Here is a 22147-nt window from a genome sequence, read left to right as displayed (position 1 = left end):
AATTAACCAAGCATGTTTTTGGAATGTGGGAGGAAACCGTTGTACCCACAAATGCACGGGGAGAACATGCAAACTCCACACAGAGATGGCCGAGGATGGAATTGAACCCTAGTCTCCTAGCTGTGAGGTCTGTGCGCTAACCACTAGACCACCGTGCCGCTGTGTTATTATTATGATTATTATTCTATAATCAGTACTATAATGTGAGCCAGCAGCCTGAGGACCACACCCTTATGTTTGCATTATCTTCTTTTTTACAACAACAGTTTTTTTTTTCTCTTAACACTCATGTTATTCTGCATCTTTGAAAAAAATCATGTTATGAAATAACACGTGTATATCTAGGGCAGAAAAGACTTACATGACATCAATTTCACTCTTTTCAGTTTGTCTTACGTCATAATTGAACCCACTGACAATGAATCCTCTATCTTCGAAACAATTACTTCTTTCATTTCTGATGTGCCGTTGTCAAGTTACGTATGCAATAATAATGACTTCATCAATAGGAACTTTTTTTTTTGACTTGGAGTAGCAATAAGACCTTTCTCTATTACATAAAACTCCGCAGGCTGCTAACTTTAAAGTGTGCAGGGCATGATGTTTGTGCGTCACACACAAACTGTGCCAAAACCTTTTTCCTACAGACACATTGAGTCTTGTGACACATTCAGTCAATATTTTTAGCCGCCTTGAAGATTCTTTTGCCCATCACCCATTTTACTAACTATTTTAATTGTATACATTGGTACCTCGGGTTCCATAGTGCTACTATTGCAGCCTCAAAAGTCTGAATAAACAAGCAATGCTGGGAGTAGTCTGTCCACATCCGCAAAAGATTCAATGTACCAAACGGTGTCTCAGTCATTGCTGTGGAAACCTTGGTTTCTCTTACTGTAATTCTGTTTAATTTGGGTTTATTCCCAGACAGGGGTGCCATAGTACAGTGGGGAAAAGTTAGGACAATTCCAAGGATCCCAGACTGCCAGAGGCCTCAAGAAATGGGTTATTATATAAAAATAATAAGGAGTGAATTTTTTTTTTTTCCATGGAGCCCAGAATTCCTGACGGCACCTTCGTTCTGAGGATAGCGCTGGCTATAACAAGATGTATCACTCTGTATCAGGCTCTTCCATTCTACTTTTAGGGCCTCTGGCAAACACAAGTTCACATGAACTCTATGGGGCCATAGCTCTGTCACAGCGTGATCAGACTACATATTGGTCCTTGACTATTCAGTACTATGGAGAGGGATTATCACAGGAGCCAGTGCAGTGAATCTAGTACAAGGTAAGTATTGTCTTTTCAGAAGAATAACAGGGGTGTCCTAGCCTATTACTGTTGCTCAAGCGTGGCAACTGTCATTATAAATACTATACATTTTTGGATGAAATTGCAGTTAAGTTGACAGTTATGATGAGCTCTTCCGTACTTGAGAAGCAGCATTTTGCAATCTGTGGAGGACTTGAGGATGGTTTGGGTGTCTAAATCTGCAATAACATCTAAGTTCACTCAGACTGGGAACACTTTGGGTCCGTTTGCAGCTAATGTTGCTGTTGGGTTGGGTGACCCAACCGTCAGTCAACCTGCTATTGTGCTTCGTGCTTGTACTAACTTTGGTGCACTATTCAGACACTGAACACTAAGTGGGTGCGCAGCAGGTCCTGTCTGGTAATTAACCGTCCAATCACAGTACAGAGAGGATTTGATTTCATTCCCATAACATGACAACTTAAAGGGGATCTATTATGCTCATTTGTCAACCCTTTGTATTGAGTTGTGGTCTCCTATAGAGCAGCTACACACAATAACCCACACAAAAAACGTTTTAGATCTTCCAGAATCTGCACCTATTCCAGCTGTATTTCCTTTGATTTGTGCTTCCTGCCAAAATGACTGTTTTAATTTATTCCACCCATAACCCGCCTCAAGGCATGGCCACTGCACCATGATTGGTCACATGGTCAAAAACGTCTTTCGGGACTCACTTCCAAATGTGCAAACCTCATGATCTGAAACTTTGGCATCGTTTACTACATTTATGGGTTGGAAAAAGTGGAAAAAGCAAAACAGGTCTCCTTTAACATCCAACATATTTCTCATAAATTACATCTTTATTTTGTTTAGTTAATTTTTCTTAAAATTACGACTTAAATTCAATGTTTATTTTTTGTTTTATATTAATAACTCTATGCTACTGGACTGACATGGTTGTTCCTTGTGAAAATTAAATTTTATTCTTGTTAAATTTTGACTTTTTTTGTTGAAGTATGACTTTGTTCTCATAAAATTCTCATAAATTTCTGCTCATGTTTTTTTATTTCAATTTAGTGGTGTAAAGTTTTACTTTATTCTAATAATATTTTGACTTTAGTCCAACTTTATCTGTTATTTGATTTGTTCATAACACACAATACTTCAAGGTTATTGGAAGAAAATTTACATTTTTTTCCTCTTAATAGTTTGCCTTCATTCTTATAAAATTACTGCTCATTTTTAAATTTTTGCTTGTTTTTTTATAGTTTTCCTGTGAAATTATATTTGTAGAATGAGCATCAGCAGACCGCAAAGGGTCCCCGGGCCACACTTTGGAGATCCCTGAGATATTTTGACTCTAGCAAGGGAGAACTGATGTATATTTTTCATAGCAAAGAGAAATTATTTGTTCTCGAGTCACTAAAATAAGTTACATTCCAAAAAGTCAAATCCATGGCGACTATATATCATTTAATTGATGCGACTGCCTTTCTAGCAAAAATGAATGTCTTGTACAAAAGAAATAAATAGGACCACTTCAAATAAGACTGGAAATAGTCCACTAAGTCAGATAAATTGCAGTAATACGGCAATACAGAAGTGATGGGAAAACCAGCCGTGAAGTGACGCGATATCAGCATCTGTGTTATCTGCAAAATGGCTCGGGTTTCCCCTCAATTAACCCAGACATGTTGGAATTTATGATGGTTGCCCAATAGGTCAAGTCAAGATCACTTTTTACGTTCTGCACCCCTGACAAACAGTATTAGACGTGGGAGTAGCAAATGCAGCATTTTAGCCTCCCTACATAAAGAGGCAAAGCACTTCTTGGAAATGCTGGGAAAACAAACGACTACGTGACAAACAGCAGCAGCTGCACCACAGCTGATGAAAGAAAACGCCTCCGGTAAGTTGAGAAAGCAGTACAAGATACTGTTGGCATCGATATACAATTATTAAAATGTCTTCAATGTTCACGTGAGAGTGTGGTATCTCACATTATTGCACATTGGAGATAAACTGGAAGGATTACTGCTTTAATTAATGAGCAGTACATGCAAGTACATGCGATTGACCCACATTCGCCATCCATGACACGTCATTGCGACTTGGCGGTATTAGTTTCAAGATTCAACTTTGGATTGTAAATATGTCATTTGTAATGCTGGTTATGCATTTTTTCTGGTCTCACATATCTTCTGGAGTACACTTTTATTTCCCTTCAGGGGTCGCCACAGCAAATCAATCTCCTCCATCCAACCCTGTCTTCTGCATCTGTCTCTCTCACACTACACGACACACTACATCCATGAACCTCCTCTTTGGGCTTCCTCTACGCCTCCTACCTGGCAGCTCTAAACGCAGCATCCTTCTACCAATATATTCACTATCTCTCCTCCGGACATGTCCGAACCATCTCAGGCTGGCCTCTCTGACTTTATCTCCAAGGCCTCTAACATGTATTGTCCCTCTAATGTACTCGTTCCTGATCCTATCCATCCTGGTCACTCCCAATGAGAACCTCAGCATCCTCATTTCTGCTACCTCCAGTTCTGCTTCCTGTCTTTTCCTCAGTGGTACTGTCTCTAGACCAAACAACATCGCTGGTCTCACACCTCCATCCATGACGAGTAGTAGGGCCACATTGAAAAAAAACCCAAACGTAATATTATGATAATAAAGTCATATATTTACAAGAAAAACCTTCTGACTTTATGTTACAGGCAACATTAAAAAAACCTCTCTGAATATTGTGCTGTGTTGTGTAAATTGTAATGGGGGATGCTGCAGATATTCAACAAAAAAACATAGGCATAGGCCACGGATATGCTGGAGCCTATCCCAGTTGTCAATGCCGTCAATGCATGGCATGTAGGGACAGCGCTAACAACCATTTTTCCCAAATTTGGGGTACATAACTAACTCCAACCCTGCTGATATCCATGTGCCTGACTTGTTGCTAGGCAGACTTCTTCGGGTTCAATCAAAATGGTTTTATAAGACAATGAAAAAAGTAGTATATACTAGTCCAGGGTGACTGGCCCTGGACTGTTACCTTTTCTGCAGTCTGTGCAGGTTTGATTCCCTGCCAGTGAATTAAGCTCAGGTCTTTTCAGGTTATTAGGTTGACAGGTCACTTCCAACTTATTATTTAGTCAGAACCCTTGAACATTCATTCATTCATTCATTTTTTACCGCTTTTCCTCACAAGGGTCGCAGGGGGTGCTGGAGCCTATCCCAGCTGTCTTCGGGCTAGAGGCAGGTTACAACCTGGACTGGTCGCCAGCTAATCACAGGGCACATATAGACAAACAACCATTCACACTCACATTCATACCTATGGACAATTTGGAGTCGCCAAGTACCCGGAGAAAACCCCCCACACATAGGCAGAACATGCAAACTCACCACAGAGATCCCCAAGCAGCGATTCAAACCCGGGTCGGTCTTCCCGATCTCCTGACTGTGTGGCCTACATGCTAACCACTCCATAGATCATTGTTGACAAATCAACTGTTTGTCCTGAAAAATTGCGGTCCACCACTGCTGGATCATGAGTTGTTTTGAAAAGTCCACTTAGATTGGCACACAACCAAGGCCTTGTCGGGGTCAGTGAAAGGATATAATGATGCTGCACCATGTTAGCTCCCTTCAATGATGTGTTTGAGAAGGAGGTAGGGAAGCTTAAGGCAATGACTGGTTAGGACAGGGGTGGGCAAACTACGGCCCGTGGGCCACATCCGGCCCGCCAAGTGTTTGAATACGGCCCGCCCAATCTTTCCAAAGTATTTCATTTAAACTCAACACACAACCTGGCATCATGGCCTGAGCCAACCTTTTGATGGTTTTATCAATTTCGTTTTTTGACATGGTCTGTTGTTTACAAAGTGCTCCTGAAAAAAGGGACACAAGCACATAATAATAATAATAATAATAATAATAATAATAATAATAATAATAATAATAATAATAATAATAATTATTATTATTATTATTATTATTATTATTATTATTATTATTAGATTATTAGATTATTATAATTATTATTAGATTATAATAATTTTTATTAGAACTATTATGATTATTATAATTATTATATTAATGCTAATTATTTATGCTAATTATATAGTATATAATTAATATAATAATTATATATAATATTATTGTTATATTTGTATATTTTACATAATAATAATATAATAATTATTATTTTAATTTTATTGTAATTATAATATTTTATTATTTTTAAAATATTTAAATGTAAATATAAAATAATAAATAATAATAGCAGATTGCATGACAATTTTACAGATACAATAATACCAGGTGGACTGTTACGTGTAAAATATATAGTCTGCCCCCCCTGTAAATTTTGTCATATCAATGCGGCCCGCGAGTCAAAAAGTTTGCCCACCCCCTGGGTTACGAGAAAGTGAAACCTAATTTTCACATATAAGCAGTCAGCCCCATTGTGGAGGTAGCGACAGGCGCCTTACTTAAGTGGAATGAAGTCAACGGGCCGCACCTTTTGTACCAGTGATGAAGAAAAAAACAAAACAAAAAACAGAGGCTTCTAGCAAGTTCCGTGTAAATGGAGATTTTAAAGTGACTGAAGATTCTCTACCTTGTATTGAAGATATCTTTGCTTCGGGAAAAAAAGGGGGACAAATTGTTTTGGCCCTGGTTTGTCTCCAGATGATGCTAGCAAGAAACACCTAGCTTAAATGGCTCTACCAGTATAACAGGTTGGTGTTTGGAGTTGCATCATCTCCTACAATCTGGCAAAGAGCAGTGGACCAAATACCAAATACTCCAGGGAATTCCACAATGGTACGTAGATAATGTTATCATAGAAATGATGGTGAACACTTACTAGCTAATGTGGAATAAGTGCCCACTTTGGTTCTTCAAGGAGCAAATGTCATGGTCTGTGTCTCACTTATGTCATACATGGCGTTTTTTTTTTTTTTGAAGATGGCTTACACTTTAACTTTACTTACTTACTTTACTTAAAGAGTTTGCATGTTCTCCCCGTGCATGCATGGGTTTTCTCCAGGTACTCCGGTTTCCTCCCACATTCCAAAAACATGCTAGGTTAATTAGCGACTCCAAATTGTCCATAGGTATGAATGTGAGTGTGAATGGTTGTTTGTCTATATGTGCCCTGTGATTGGCTGGCGATCAGTCCAGGGTGTACCCCGCCTCTCGCCCGAAGACAGTTGGGATAGGCTCCAGCACCCCCGCGACCCTCGTGAGGAAAAAAGCGGTAGATAATGAATGAACGAACTTTACTTAAAAGACACCGCTCCTGGAAAAAAAATGTCCAAAATGTGAGCATAAGTTACATTGATGAAGTAGGAGCATAAATGAATGCCTAGCTTGTCTACTGTGTTGCAGCCTCTCAATGAATTGATACAAAAAGGAACACCATGGACTTGGACTGTGAGCTTACAACGCAGCATTCCAGGTTCTTCTTGGTGTTATCAGGCACTGCGTGGTTATGTGTGTGGGTATGAGTCCAAGAGAGTCCAGTGAAGGGTTAAACTTAGCTTTGCTTATTCATTACAATCCAAGTTGTAAGGTGTTTAAACACGACAGTAACCGAGCATTAACTTTTCCAAACTCACAGGTGATGCAGCAGCAAATCCGGTAGCCATCGGCACTGTGTCACTACGCCAGAAAAGTACTTCTTCACTGTTAGCTCTTACAACCATGAGAGGCAAGGGAACACATTCATACCTATGGACAATTTGGAGGCACCAATTAACCTAGCATGTTTTTGGAATGTGGGAAAAAAACGGAGTACCCGGGGAAAACCCACACACGCACAGGGAGAACATGCAAATGTCACACAGATTCCCCGAGTCTGGAACCGAACCCAGGTCTCCTAGCTGTGTGGCCTGCACGCTAACCACTTTTCACCATGCAGCCCCCAATTAATTCATACTTCATTTAAATTCATTTGTAGTGGACTCTATCCAAGTTTCCACTGTACTCAAAATGTCAAAAGTACCATGTTTGAACCACACATTCAAATTAACCAAAAAAAATGACAACAATGTATGAATGAATCTACAGAAGGGGTCTCAAACTCAATTTACCTGGGGGCCACTGGAGCTAGGGTCTGGGCAAGGCTGGGCTGCATCAGGTTTTCAAAAAAAAACAAAAAATGCATTTATTAAAAACAGAAAAATATACAAACTTTTTCAGGGCTTTGGTTCTGATTTTCTACAAGAAAAGCTCTGATAAAACATTCCACTGTTCTCAAATATCTTAATTTTTATTTTTCTGCACAAAATAATATGAAAAATAAATAAACAAATCAAGAATAAAGAAAATCAATCAATCAGTAATAAATAAATATAATAATAACAATAAAACGACAAATAATAAAAACTTAAGAAACCACATATAGTTGGTGGGTAGACAAATTATTTTTTTCAGATTAAAATGAACAAAGCATTATTAGAGCCCTGTAGACATGACAAAACACGACTATAGTCACATTTATACTCTTTTTATTTACAACATATTGCGCAACTGCAGAGTCTAATGAGACACATGCTAACTCGCAAACTAGAGAGCTAGCGACCTAAACGGTAGCCTTCAAGTTATTTCCTTTAAACTTAAATAGCCAAAAACTTCCACTTCCACACGGATAGGGAGGATAACTATTAACAGTTATTTAACCTTTAACATGAACATTAATCAAACGTAATAATATTTTCTGGGTACATGATACCATACAGCATCCATATCAAACTTGCGCGGGCCGCACTAACATTAAACATTTTCATAACAAGGTGGGGGCCTCAAACTAGTGCCGCGTGTTTGAGACCCCTGATCTACAGTATACGGACCTGATAGAGGAACCATGACTCTCTCCAAGCATTGCCTTTGAGGTGACGGCATTCATTTGAACACGCTCCGCCATCAAATACCAGAAAGCTGTGTTAATAGGTCGTGGTCATATCACGTGTTCCTGTTAAATCGGCTTGCAGGGGCGTGAATCATTTTGTACAATATTAAAAACTGAGTGCTGACTGGTTTCCAAAAGTATGGCTTTGACCTGTCTGTGTGTATACTTGGGCGTATATACCATGAAAGAGTACTCCGAGGGGAACTTTTAGGGCAGGTTACCGTGGCCTGGTAGAGTTGTGTGTTTGCCTTTGTGAAAACTTAGGGAAGCTCTTGTCTTCTATCCCAGAATGTTTTGTACATAACATAGGCTTGCTGATCTTTAAGATAAACACACATCAGCAGACGAGCACCCCCGACAAACAGGCAGGTAAACACATGACTCAGCGCACGTGTTAGTGTAGTGTTTAGACAACCTCATCCTCACATGTAAACATACATTTTCACGTGGCGGTGAAAAGGAAGGACACCAAAAGGGACGGGATTGAACATGGTTACTAGACCAAGGCAATATTTGGTTGGTTGTGAGTGCAGGGTTTCAACCAAAGTCGGCTGTGATAGGCTTCAGCTCACCTGTGATGGATAGTATAAGAAAACCCATATAAGGATGGGAGCATGGTAGAGAGACCTTAGCACACTAGCATATTCGCCATTATTGCCAGTGTGAAAAATAAATAAATAAATTAGAGGCTAACTAGTTAGCTTGATAGCTTACGGCCATCTTTTAAGTCCCTGCAGTGGTCCCGTAGCCTGAGGTTTAGTGTTGAGCAATGTGACATGATCAAAGAATAATAGGCATGTAAAGGTGACTATAGGGGTGTTAATTCATGTCTACAGGGCTCTAATAATACTAATACTAATAATGGAAATTCCATTTTTCTATCCCCTAAGTATGAAAATATTCTGTTTATGAATATTGAATCCGGCTTTTGCGGAAATGGTCTCATTGCGGTCGGGCCTGGAACCAATTAAATGAAGGAAGACTGACTCTTTAATAGGAGCAGAACATCTGAATCTCACTTTAACTGTTTTATGAGAAATGAGGGGTTGTGTTCAAAGACACTGTGTAATTTAAGTTGAATTCACAAATTGTGAGTGTGTTTTGGGGGATTTCCACACATAAATGCGGGTAAAAATATCCATGTATTCTCACAATATTACAGAATGATTATTTGTCTATATGAGCCCTGTGATTGGATGTCGACCAGTCCAGGGTGTCCAAAGTCAGCTGGGATAGGCTTCAGCATACGCCTAATGAGTATAAACGGCATAGAAAATGGATGGAAAGTTGAAAAATAATACAAATGTAAAAAATAAAAAATGCCTAAATAAAAGGTAAAGGTGATTTTCTTTTATGCTGTCTGCAAAACCAAAAATATAAGACAAACTTTTTAAGATTCAAGGGGATTCAAGGAATTATCTTTCATCTATTCCTCATGTGAAAACTAATCACTTTAGGCTTCCACTCTCACGCTCCTGTCTGTGGTAATACTGTACATGCAACATTGTTGCCAACTCAGCAGTCGCCTGATTGCAGTCAGCAGCTGATGTCAGTAAAAAAAAAAAAAAAAAACAGGTTGAAAAAGTGGCGAGCAAAGTTAAGTAAGGTCATCATGCAATATTAAGTGTATCAGACAAAAAGAAGGAAAATAATGCGCATATGTTGGAGGCAGGATGTGTGTTTTGTCGTCCTATTGGCTCACAAGGCAGAGTAGAGGTCCAATGAGTGGGTTGGAGAAGGACACGCATCAGACAAACAAATCAGTTGACTAAATGTGAAAGAACAATCTGCGTAAAAAAACATTCTAAAATACAATATGTCCTAGATGTCATCTAAGGATGTGCTAGCGATGATGACTCTTTAGTTCAACCACAATCACATTTGAACGTGCCAATATCCGGCCTGGTGGCTTTTGCCCGACTTTACCGCTTCATTCTATTAGTTTGATTCTATTAGGTATCACACTGATACCATTCTTTATTTTTCTCATTTACAAGAGACATTCTTGGAAGGTAATGACTAAGAAACCACAGCTGAAAATGGGCATTGGCTTCAACCCTCAAATTCACATTCATTAGTACCTTTAAAAGCATGCAGGTGGTTCTTTGCTACATCATTTATTGTTTTTTTTTTTTTTTATGAATGAATGAATAAATGATCACTGCTTTGTGGTTGACTATGGCCTATTAGTCAAAACATTTTGAAAGTGATATTCTGGTCACCAGGCATCAGGAACGTTTTCAAGAGGTTACAATACATTACTATAGGCAGCCATGACATATCTGACATGATGCAATGGAAAAACAAGTTATCCTCCCATTTCGTGTGGAAGTGGTACTTTTTGGCCTTCTGACTTTGTCCTTTTTGTCCACTCCATTTGAACACTCCATTGAACACATTGTGTTCTGCATCCTTGTGGTGTTTTAAAGCGATCTATCAGTGTTCTGGTGCCTGGTATTGTATTCACTACTGTGTTCTCCTGTGAGGGTTTAACGATGTGACCGGCTAGAGTAAAGATGTCGACCCTCCACCTGGTCTCAAAACAGAGCCACAAAAGTCTTTACTGATTGGTTAAGGGAGAACCCACCCATTGTAAATCAATCTCCTATCCACCGCTATAAAACGGGGGAACACTGTGTTAATATTCAATCCTGCTTGGATTCAGTTATCACTGTCAGGTCCTATTAATCACTGGGACCAATTAATCACAATTAACTGTCATATGCTAGAAATGTACCATTGAGAATGATCCAAAAGCTTGGTTTCCAACCAGAGGCCAGACCGGTCATGCATGATGAGTCTTCATTGAACTGTGGCCAAGCATACATGGCGTTTTTTTTTTTTTTTTTTTACTTTGGCAAATGGCCATTTTCCATTGTGTTATTCTCCCTGCCATCACGTGTCTTTAACACAGCTCCTCCTTATCCATTTGCTTTTAGCTAAACAAAAGCTCACTTGGCCTGGAGAAGCATCCAGCAATAACACAACACCAGATTTACTTTTTACTTTTTCAAATATCATTCTATGAAAATACAAGTGACGGCTTTAAATATGATATTTAGAATGTAGATGCAGAGATAAACCTGTATAGTCTATTTATGTCTCTTCACGTGTTAACCTGTGTAGAAAAACAAGTCGTTGATGCGAGTTTCCGTTAGGTGTGGTTGGTACACTACCACCGTCTAGTGGTCGCAAAGGGTATTACATCACGGATAGGCAAGAAATAATAGTTTCTTAGAATTAACGGGAAAATGTATTAATTTATTAGAATGTATATAATGTATTCGGGTCAGGAAAATAATCAAATTTAAAAATTAAAAAATTACATTTAAAAAGTTATTTAAGTTATTCAAGTTATTTATCCAAATAATACTTCTCATAAGGTTTATTAATTAACTTGATTAATTATTGTACTTTTAAAATTTATATTTATTTTTCGATTACAGGAATTTCCCTATTTTTGGTTTTCTGTGGTCCTCTTTGTAAATAGTAATAATAATAACAATATGTTAGAATACCACCTCCTTTTTCTCACCATGGTAAGGCTTTATTCTTCCAAATTTATTGCAGCATTTTCACCATTTTAATGTTACTTCTCCTTGACTCATAATATTTGTTTTACTCTACTATTTCTTCATAATATATATATAAATATATTTCCAAAATTTTGTCGACAAAATTCAGGAAACATTTAGTGTTTTGGGAAAATAATACAAAGTATATACAGGTACTATATACAATAAATAGCAACATAATTGGTCATCAGAGTTGGTTGTGTTACAATATATTTAAAATCAATTAAATATGTATTCCATGCGATTGTCAAACCTTTTGTACTTTACTGCTTTAAAGGTGGCCCCTTGACCTCCTCTTGTTCCTCCAGGTGTGTGTCAGGGTTGTCGCTCCCCGCACCACCCGACTCTTCCTCCAGCTTATGCCCCCCCCACCACTGTTTGAGGTGCATGTTGAGCCGCTCCAGCATGTCAATGGAGTGGTTGATGACAAGTGCCAGCCAGGCCAGGCCGAAGAAGATCCAGGAGGCAATGATGAAGCTGTACCACTCTGGGTACACTTTGTCTGGGTTGTCGTCTGCAAAGGAATACCCAATGACGCCCGAAAACGATTATATCAACAAAGTTGAAATGTGCGTGAGCGTAATTCAACGGTACCGGCTACAAAGTCTCCAAAGCCGATGGTGCTGAGTGTGATGAAGCAGTAGTAGATGGCTTGTGAGTAGGTCCAACCTTCATGTAGCTGGAACACGATCATGGGGACAACTAAAAAGAGGAGGACTCCAGACAGGTAGGACAGCAGATGAACGAAGAATCGAGTACATGTCTACGTGAAGACACAAGGAAAGATGGGAAACATTTCACTTTGGTGGACAGGAGCGGAACGGTCAACATTCTTTTCCTCACCCGTCTACCGGTCTTCCCCTCCAGGTAGTTGGAGATGTTTCTCTCTATTACGAGCATGTACTTGCCCACTCTGTTGAGCACCACCATGTTGAGTGGAATGCCAAAAAGGGCGAAGAACACACAGAAGATCTGACCAGCGGTGGAGCTGGGACTCATGTTTCCATAACCTGGAAAAAACTCAAACAAGCAACACTTGTCACAATTCCACATTTCTGAAAAGGAGTCGGAAGAAGCAGAACTTATTTAATCCTTCTTTGAGTCTCAATTTGACCGTTTTCATTAAAACAATGCCATTCTGCAACCATATCTAAATCGCCGATGATCTCTCTGTATCTAGTGTCCCCACACCTCGGGTACTAACCTATCGTCGTGACAACAGTGGCGGCAAACACAGCTGAGCTGGTGAATTTCCAGAATCCATCTGTGGTGCTGTTGCCTTTCAAACTCAAGCCCACTTTTGAAGAATCTTGGACAACCTGACAAACAAAGCAAAGCCACCGCAGACACACCTTAGCATGGACGTTTGTGGTTTTTTTGGGGGGAGGGGGGGGGGGGGGGGTCATGATGTTGCTCAGAAGTATGTCGCTGAGTCTGTTACATAACAATCAGGAGGTCATCGTCTGTGTGGGAAAGACTTGATACTCTGTGATGCAAAAAAACCCCTCCTTATTTCTTTAAAAGGTTTACAGTACGTGAACAAAGGTCACTGACTCAGGGACATTGACTCATCAATTAATGATGGCGTTGGCTACACTCCTGAATCCTAATCACGTTGTGGGAAAAGTAACTTTTGACCTTATTGCTGTTCAAATATTCCCACATAAACACAAACATTTAGTTACAGTTGCACAAAAAGGAGCAGGCTGCACTGTGTTTGAGTGGTTAGCACACAGGACACACAGCCAGGAGACACAGGTTCAATTCCCTGTGTGGAGTTTGCATGTTCTGCATGGTTTTGTCCGGGTACTCCGTTTTCCTCCCACATTCTAAAAAACATGCTAGGTTAATTGGCGACTCCAAATTGTCCATAGGTATGAATGTGAGTGTGAATGGTTGTTTGTCTATATGTGCCCTGTGATTGGCTGCCGACCAGTCCTGGGTGTACCTGGTATAGGCTCCAGCATGCCCGCAACCCTTATAAGAATAAGCGGTAGAAAATGAATGGATGGAAAAAAAGGAGCAGGAAGATGCCAATTTAATTTTATAATTTACATTATACATTTTGTTTTCATATTCGAATGTAAAAAAAATAAAAATAAGTGGGCATATTAAATATTTGATTTCCTTGTAGTCGAGACAATGTGATTTTTGATATTTGTCCAGTTCCTTGATGTCTTTGTAAAAATGAACTTGGCTCCAGTCGTCTAGTTAACGTGATGTAGATTTTGCAATTAAGGTGCCTTTAATTCTCCCCTGCTTCCTTAATTGGGGTGCTTTCTTGGTGATGTCAGTATTGTGATTTGTCAAATACTTGCTGATGTAGACGTTTGTTGCTCTGTTGAAGCAACTCCCTATTTTTTTCTCATCCTAACCTCTTCAATATTATTTAAAGGATGCCCAAATAGGAAGTTGATTCCGCCAACGTAATCAGATGTGACTATTAAAATGTCACAATGAAATATTCCTCTTACATGCATTTGATGTTGGCAAGAGCTGTTAGTTTGGCCACCATTGTGAGTGAAAGCTTAAAATTCAGAGTACACCCATGACACACGGTTATTTGAGCTGTCATCTTCACCAAAGCGAGTTTCCTTTGGCGAGGATGTGTGGTGAATAAAAGTGGAGGATGTGGTGCACGTTTGGAAGTGTATGATGGGTCAAATGTGACCCCAGGGTCCAACTCTGAATGGGACATGGTTAGAACTTTGGCCTGCTTGTCAGAAAAAGTCACACTTTCCACTATGCATGACTGTAAATAATAACTTCAACATCTGAGTCATAATTACATGCATATATTGCATTAAATGTGTTGCAACAGCAAAACATACACACAAATAATGTACGTATCTTGCATATTAAATCAGAACAACAAAAAATGACATTAATGTAATACCTCTCTTCTGATACTTAACATACAACATCTGTTGAAGTATTTTAAGGAGGAGACATGCAGTCTGACAGTGAAGTGTAAAAACAGGATGCAAGCATGATGATTGGTGAGATAGAAATCAGATGTTCCCCCATTTAAAACCACACGGTGACAGCTACTCTCAACGACCAAACTGCAGTCAGGCCAAAATCCTTTATAGGTTTTGCATGATGCAAATGAAAAACATATCTACGGAAAACATTATAGGAGCATATGACAGAAAAATTTATTTTATTGTATTTCACAGTGTTACGTTTTATTTTAATTTGAATTTCTAATATATTGAAACACCAAAGCTACTATAAGAGTGAGGTGTGACTACAGTTTTTAAACCACCCTTAACAGTACATGAAATGAAAAAAGTTGTGTCACTCCAGAGCTTTTTTGCATCCTAATTTTAATGCAAATTGTTTAAAAAAAGTTTTTGAACTTATAAGGGGCCAATACTTGCAAACGCTGTATAAACGCCACATTTCAAAAAAAGAACATCATACCGACAGTAAAATGTGGTGGTGGTAGTGTGATGGTATGGGGCTGTTTTGCTGCTTCAGGGACCTGGAAGAGTGGCTGTGATAAGAACCAAGAATGGGACTATGAATTCTGCTGTCTACCAAGTGTGACTGAATTACAACAATTCTGCAAAGATGGGACAAAATTCTTGTCTGATAAGAATATTATTAATATTATTTTAACCCATGTGTATGTGTACTCTTTTTCATTCATTCATTCATTATCCTCACAAAGGTCACGGTGGGTGCTGGAGCCTATCCTAGCTGTCTTCGGGCGAGAGGCGGGGTACACCCTGGACTGGTCGCCAGCCAATCACAGGGCACATATAGACAAACAACAATGCTACTCTTTTAACATGTCATTTTTTGCTTTGCTGTCCTTTTATTTTATTACAGTCAAAACCTATTAAATATGATTTAACTAATTAAGCTTCCACCTAATTATTAGTAATAGTGTTCCTCACCTGAGCCACTTTCTCAAGGCCATCTTGGTCCAGACACGTGTACGTCGACAACAACTTTTGCTTGCTCGTCAACAAAAGGCTGATGTCCTTTTGTCCGAGATCTCCCTCCAGCTTCCAAAACACCACACCACCGATAAAGATGTAGAGTACATAAACCAAGCCCAGCATGAGGATGGAAGGCACTCGGGCCAAATGGAATATTTCCTTGAGGCGCATTTGGAAGAATTTTAGGGTAAACTCCAGGAGCGGTTCTCCTGCTGTGGACAGCAAAACATGCGAGTTGACTTGACTTGACTTGACAATACAAAGGCAAATAAAACCTCACACCTGAGCTACTCCTTCAATCACATCAGAGGCCTGCCATGCAAATGTGGTGCAGAGAAAGGAGAAGAGATGCTGGATGTGACCAATGCAAAGAATAGAACGCCGAAAGGGCAAATAGTCACATCACAGGAACTGATGCTCTGCCCCTTACCTATACATAGTGATTGGGGGAGACATCTGGATTAGTCCCAGTCATGACCTGTCAGGTGGTGGATCCATCGGAGATCCACAGGTGTCTCTGGCTGAGCCCTGGGGTTCCGCATCAGTCTCAAGTGCCAAATCATACCACATGAAATCATCCCATGGCTTCAGTTTTATCAATGTCATCAACTTTGTCTTTCTTATACAATATATTATATTATATTATATTATACCGCCATTTTTTCCAATCAGACTCCATGACTAGATCCTTGCTATTCCTGCACTCGATGTGTATCTGGCCTGAATAAAAATGGACGCCATCTCACCATCAGAGGTAAAAGCCTCTTTTCTCCTTTTTTTGCCACCTGGGATCTCCTCTGCTTCTAATGTGCTCTCAGGCGACCTGGCATCCTGATTAATGTGTTTGCTTTAGATAGCCCAAACATGCTCAGTTTGCTGGAGTTTCCCATCAGCACACAAACACAGATGTTGGCGTCCGGGTATACAGTAAAGTATACTGGCTACGCTGCTATGTACACCTACTAAATTGTACGAGCTCCATTAAGAGAGAGCTTGGCTTTAACAAAGATAATAATGTTTAATGTTGAGTCTTCATTGGCACTATTAGAGGGGTAATATAATTAATAACATATATTATTATGGGTGCGCACTGCATCATACTGAGAGGTATGTCTTTATCCCAAAAGATGGTGGAGGTGCCCCTAATAATGTTAAAGTACATTACATGTATACAAACTCAATTTTCTCCCTTCATATGCTGTATTACGACAAACAGTACATACACAAGTGTATAAAATCACTGAGAATAACACAAACATATAAAATCAAAGTATTACAACACTCCACCCTTTCGTTTATACCAGTTGTGTCCAAAGTGCGGCTCCAGGGACCAACTTGCTTTTTATTGGCCCTGGGCATATTGTCAAACTAAAATTGTTAATAAAATACAGTTGTCCCACATCACATTGCACTTCAAATTTTTCTCATAAATCTTGTCCATGGCCTATTATTAATCAAAACTATGCATACTTAAGCAAATTAAGCATACTTAAGCATTTTCAAACATAAAAGTGGCAAGCAGAAAACACATTCAAAGATATGTTACGGTATATGTAGAAGTCAACACTCGTCACTGTCAGTTGCGTTACATTGTGTTACACTGATGAGAAAATAGCCACCACAAGAAGTATGAATCTGAAAGTAAAAAAAAAAAAAAGGAACAGCATAGGTGATATAAATATAAAGGTCTGTGATTGGCTGGCACCAGTCCAGGATATACCCCACCTCTTGCCCAAAGTCAGCTGGGATAGGCTCCAGCATACCCCTGCGACCCTAGTGAGGATAAGTCAGAAGGTCAGACTTAGAAGGTCAGAAAGAGGTTTTCTAGGAAGGAAGATTGAAGACAACTGTTGTCAAAGACAGACAGTTTGGAGCGAGACGCCACACCTCCATCTTCCTGTTTCGCCATGAGTTTTTGCTTTAATCAATAGTTTCTCATTTTGTCAAAATGATGGCACTAGAACTGTATTTGGCTCCATTTTGGTTTATAGTATTGTGGAGAAAAACACTACTGAATTCAAGAAATAACTCATGTAAAAACAGGAAGGGGGCGTTGATTGATCTCGCCGCCATATTGTGTCTTTGTTGATAATCACGTCAAGAAACAGTTGAAGGTAAAAGTAACCTTAAATGTCGAATCGATCAGTGTCCATTTTGTTTGGAGTCAGGTCTTTTGTAGCAAATGAATGACACTAACTAATGTTTCACTGTATTATGGTGTTGAATCGTCCACTAATTTGATACGTCACCTATAACACAAAGCTGAGACCTCCATGTTTTGTTCAGATAGCTTAGAATTTATGACCTACATTTGTTTGCCTCTATCAACCCTGCAATGCCAGTTTTCTTCACACTTGTTATATTTCCCCAGACTGTTTAGACCAAATAAACAATCATCTATATTATATGGTTTATACAGTATGGTGACGCTTACTGGCTTACTGAGGTAGACTTGTAGTGTTTTTCTTAGCAACACAACACAAAAATAATAAATTCATATAGGCAAACGTACAACATTAATGACAATAAAGGGTGAAAGATTTGTTGTGGTGTACTGCCGGACTGGTAGCTCGTCAACACACCTACAGTCAATCAGCGGTAATCAATCCCACGCTGGCTGTAGTCAGTTGTGTGTACCACTACGCTGCTGATGAATGGATTTCAAATCACGTATCAGATCTTTGAGGTGTCCTCCCGTTTATTGGATGACACATCTTCCTCCTCCTCCTCCTCCTCCTCTTCTTTCTTAATACCTGGATGTGTCAGGCCAACTATATACGCCATTATCCTGGTTCCCAAGCTGAGGATAAGGGCAAGCCATGCCAAAGCAAATATGATCCATATGCCTGCCAGGCTACGGTACAGAGATATGTAATCCTTGCCTGGGTCGGTACCTGCAAGAAAAAAAAATTCTGAGCAGTGTACTTTATAGAAATATTTTACTGTAGCACAAAAGTTGCTGATACTTCAATTGGGACCCCGCTCCCCCCCATTAAGGACATAGCAAACATCCGCCGCGTATCAAGAGCCCGTCGGATCTACTCTGACCCCACACACCCCCAGCATGGACTGTTTTCTCGCCTGGCATCGGGGAGAAGGCTCTGCAGCATCTGCTGTAGAACAACCAGGTTTAGAGACAGCTACTTCCCCCTGGCCATCAGACTGCTCAATGCCAAATAAGCCCCTCTACCTGCCCACACGCATAACCAAAACTTTACATTATTGTTATTTATTCTAAATTATTAAAATTATTTGTACAAATTAAGTTTACGCTGTACATTGTTCATATTTAATGTAATCTATTTATTCTCCACATTATTATTTATTATTTATTATTTATTATTTATTATTTATTATTTATTATTTATTATTTATTATTTATTATTTATTATTTATTATTTATTATTTATTATTTATTATTACACAGGGGTGGCACGGCAGTCTAGTGGTTAGCGCGCAGACCTCACAGCTAGGAGACCGGGGTTCAATTCCCACCCTCGGCCATCTCTGTGTGGAGTTTGCATGTTCTCCCCGTGCATGCGTGGATTTTCTCCGGGTACTCCGGTTTCCTCCCACATTCCAAAAACATGCTAGGTTAATTGGCGACTCCAAATTGTCCATAGGTATGAATGTGAGTGTGAATGGTTGTTTGTCTATATGTGTCCTGTGATTGGACACTCGCCCGAAGACAGCTGGGATAGGCTCCAGCACCCCCCGCGACCCTCGTGAGGTAAAAGCGGTAGAAAATGAATGAATGAATTATTACACGGGAGCCAGGCAACAACATTTCGTTGGCAATTTACCTGCTGTGTTATTGTGCAATGACAATAAAGAAAGTCTATGTCTACGTCTAAGTGTTAAGTGACAATATACTGCACTATACAGTATATAGTAATCTCTTGTTTATCACAATTAATTGGTTCCAGACCTGATTGTGATGAGTGAAGGATTCCTAGGATTCCATAGGATTCCTGTACCATTACATGACCAGTGACTGACTTGGTGTTCAATGCTTCACTAAAACAATGCACATCCTTTGAACATTTGCTGATAATGTGCCCCTTGTTCAAAATGTGTCCCCCGTGTATCATGGCGCCCTATTCACAGCATCTATTCTGCATATAGGGCGGAGCAGCCCTGCACTACACCACCAACGCCCTTTCCTCACATAGTCTAAGGATACTCACCCACCACATAATCTCCAAACCCAATGGTGCTGAGCGTAATGAAAGCGAAGTAGAATCCTTCGCCAAACGTCCAACCTTCTACATAACTGAAGAGAAGAGGAGGGATGACCAAAAACAGCAGGCTACCCGCGACGAAGAAGGAGATGACCGCCAAAGCCTCCAGCACAGGAAACACATTGTTTTTAAAACTCAGCAAAACAAATACACTTCAAAGTATCATCATTTGACATAAACTACTTCATAGGTCCATTTACCTTATGTGGAACCACGGAGACCATCCCTTTCTCCAAGCGACCTAAGTGAAGGGTGAGACACTTGCCCAGTTGTTTGAGGAAGGTCAGGTTGAGTGGGATGCCACACAAGGCATAGAACACACAGAACACCTGACCACACACGGTGCTGGGAGAGAGGTTGCCATACCCTGTAGGCCGTAGGAGGATAGGACATTCAGCACAAGCACAGGTTTAAAAAGATTCACCCGGTACAAGGCTCTCACCTATAGTGGTGACCACAGTGCCGGCAAAAAAGAAGGAGCTGCTGAAATCCCAATTACTGGGGTTAGTGGAGTTGCCCGAGGGATTCACACCCCTTTCCCAGGCGTCTAAAATCACCTGTGAATGCACCAGCAAAGTCACTCAATTCCTTATACAGTAATGTTTTACCAAACTGAAATGCCGGAACTGACAACTATAATGTCGGTTAGTACATCATAGCATATCATAGCAAGAAGACCTATATAGGATGTGAGCCTTTAAGGCATCAGAAATCAGAATCACAGCTTTTAAACAAATTAATGAAACGTCACTCTTGAGAAAAAACTAAATTCTTGACTCTCAGCATCCCCGCGTGATAACAATTGGTACATAGTAAATCCCGACATGAATGATTCTTCATTGATTTAGCCTGGTAGTTAACCACTTAGCTCTTTGTTAGTATGTACAGTACTTTAGTTCTAATAAAATTGATGGTTCCATGTTTCCTTTACCCCTCTTACTTCATATTTGCAGAGTGATTAACACAATATTGTATTGACAAACTGTCAGGGTTACAACTACATTGACCAAGTTTTCTGTCAATTATCCCATTCAGGGTTGCTCAAAAGCAGTTTAACAGACGGGAACAAAAAACAAGTCAGACCTGAACAAACTTCTCCAAGGCTGGTCCATCCAAACAGGTGTAATTAGCCAAGAAATTCAGCTTCTCCAGTTGGAAGTGGTTTCGGTTGTTTCTCTCAGCCTCTCGCTCCAGGATCTGGAAGATGATGGCGCCAAATAGCAGGTACGTGAGGTGGGCCAGAGCCAAAAGTACTGTCCAGCTCACTTTGACCCGGACCAGCTGGAACCTCGCCATCAAAAAATTGCCCCAAAGCCGCAATGGACTGACGGGCTTGTGCTCAAATTGAGGTTTATTAGCAGTGGGGGAAAGCCTTAACAACATCAGAGGCTTTGGAGAAATACTTCAGAGTAAAGTGGGGCCATTATTGCTGAGCCAGACCAAAAAATCTCAAGGTTGATACTTAGTATATATATATTAGTGTTGCTCTTGTGTAAATCTGTGTCTAGTGATAACTGGATGGTGCTCAAAGGTAGAGAGCATCCCTATTCACTGCTCTTTCTCTGATTGGTCAGCCAGGGCCAGTATCAGCCGGGTTGTGATTTATGGGTCGCTTGTGTGATGACTAAACACCTCTTCTCCATTAGAGCGACATCTGGACACATACACACACACGCGCGTGCACAGACACACATTCAGTGTTAACGGTTTCCACTAATAAAGAAGCATCTTGTCTGCAGAACAAAAGTTAATGTTTCACCTGTCTGCTTTCGGTCGGTTAAGCAGTCCAGCAGAGTTGAACATTGCAAGGACAGATTTTTCTAACTCAAAGATGGCTGCTTGAGCAATCGTTACTATTTTTATTTTTACCACTACATGGTGGATTGGTGGCTTCTAAACATTTCAGATCATTCCAAATCAGAAAGGGGCTTCATAAGAGAAAATGGTTTTACCCCAGTCTTCAGGAGTTCAATACCTGTGTCTTTTACTGAATACCAGTCTGTCCCTGATGTTATTCTTGGTGAGAAGTGGCTTCCAAGCGCCCTTCTTGACACCAGGCCATCTTCCAAGCTTGGGTGGTTTGAAGCCTTCCTCACAACAATTGAACCACTGTCCTCGAAGTTCTTAATGACTGATAAATGCTTGGTTTAGGTACCATCCTATTAGCAGAAATATCCTTGCTGGTGAAGCCCTTTTTGTGCTAAG

At 39.9% G+C, this 22147-nt stretch overlaps 2 protein-coding genes across 2 annotated transcripts; both read right to left on the bottom strand.

The window, feature by feature from the left end:
- Positions 1-11920: 11920 nt before the first annotated feature.
- LOC131140499 (potassium channel subfamily K member 17) lies at positions 11921-15872 on the bottom strand. Its single transcript, XM_058090976.2, has 5 exons — positions 15657-15872; positions 12956-13070; positions 12595-12761; positions 12346-12514; positions 11921-12265 (listed from the first exon to the last, which is right to left on the bottom strand). The coding sequence occupies exons 1-5, from the start codon at positions 15870-15872 to the stop codon at positions 12015-12017; spliced, it is 918 nt and encodes a 305-aa protein (XP_057946959.2). The 3' UTR covers positions 11921-12014.
- A 2502-nt stretch (positions 15873-18374) lies between these two features.
- On the bottom strand, positions 18375-21420 carry LOC131140393 (potassium channel, subfamily K, member 16-like). The gene is made up of 5 exons (XM_058090778.2): positions 21026-21420; positions 20385-20499; positions 20143-20309; positions 19889-20045; positions 18375-18595 (listed from the first exon to the last, which is right to left on the bottom strand). The coding sequence occupies exons 1-5, from the start codon at positions 21323-21325 to the stop codon at positions 18375-18377; spliced, it is 960 nt and encodes a 319-aa protein (XP_057946761.2). The 5' UTR covers positions 21326-21420.
- Between the last annotated feature and the right edge of the window lie 727 nt (positions 21421-22147).

This window comes from Doryrhamphus excisus, linkage group LG14 (assembly GCF_037039965.1).
Source record: "Doryrhamphus excisus strain RoL-2023G ecotype Guam linkage group LG14, RoL_Dexc_Guam_v1.1, whole genome shotgun sequence".
Classification (NCBI taxonomy): Eukaryota; Metazoa; Chordata; class Actinopteri; order Syngnathiformes; family Syngnathidae; genus Doryrhamphus; species Doryrhamphus excisus.
This window is presented reverse-complemented; position numbering and strand designations above follow the sequence as displayed.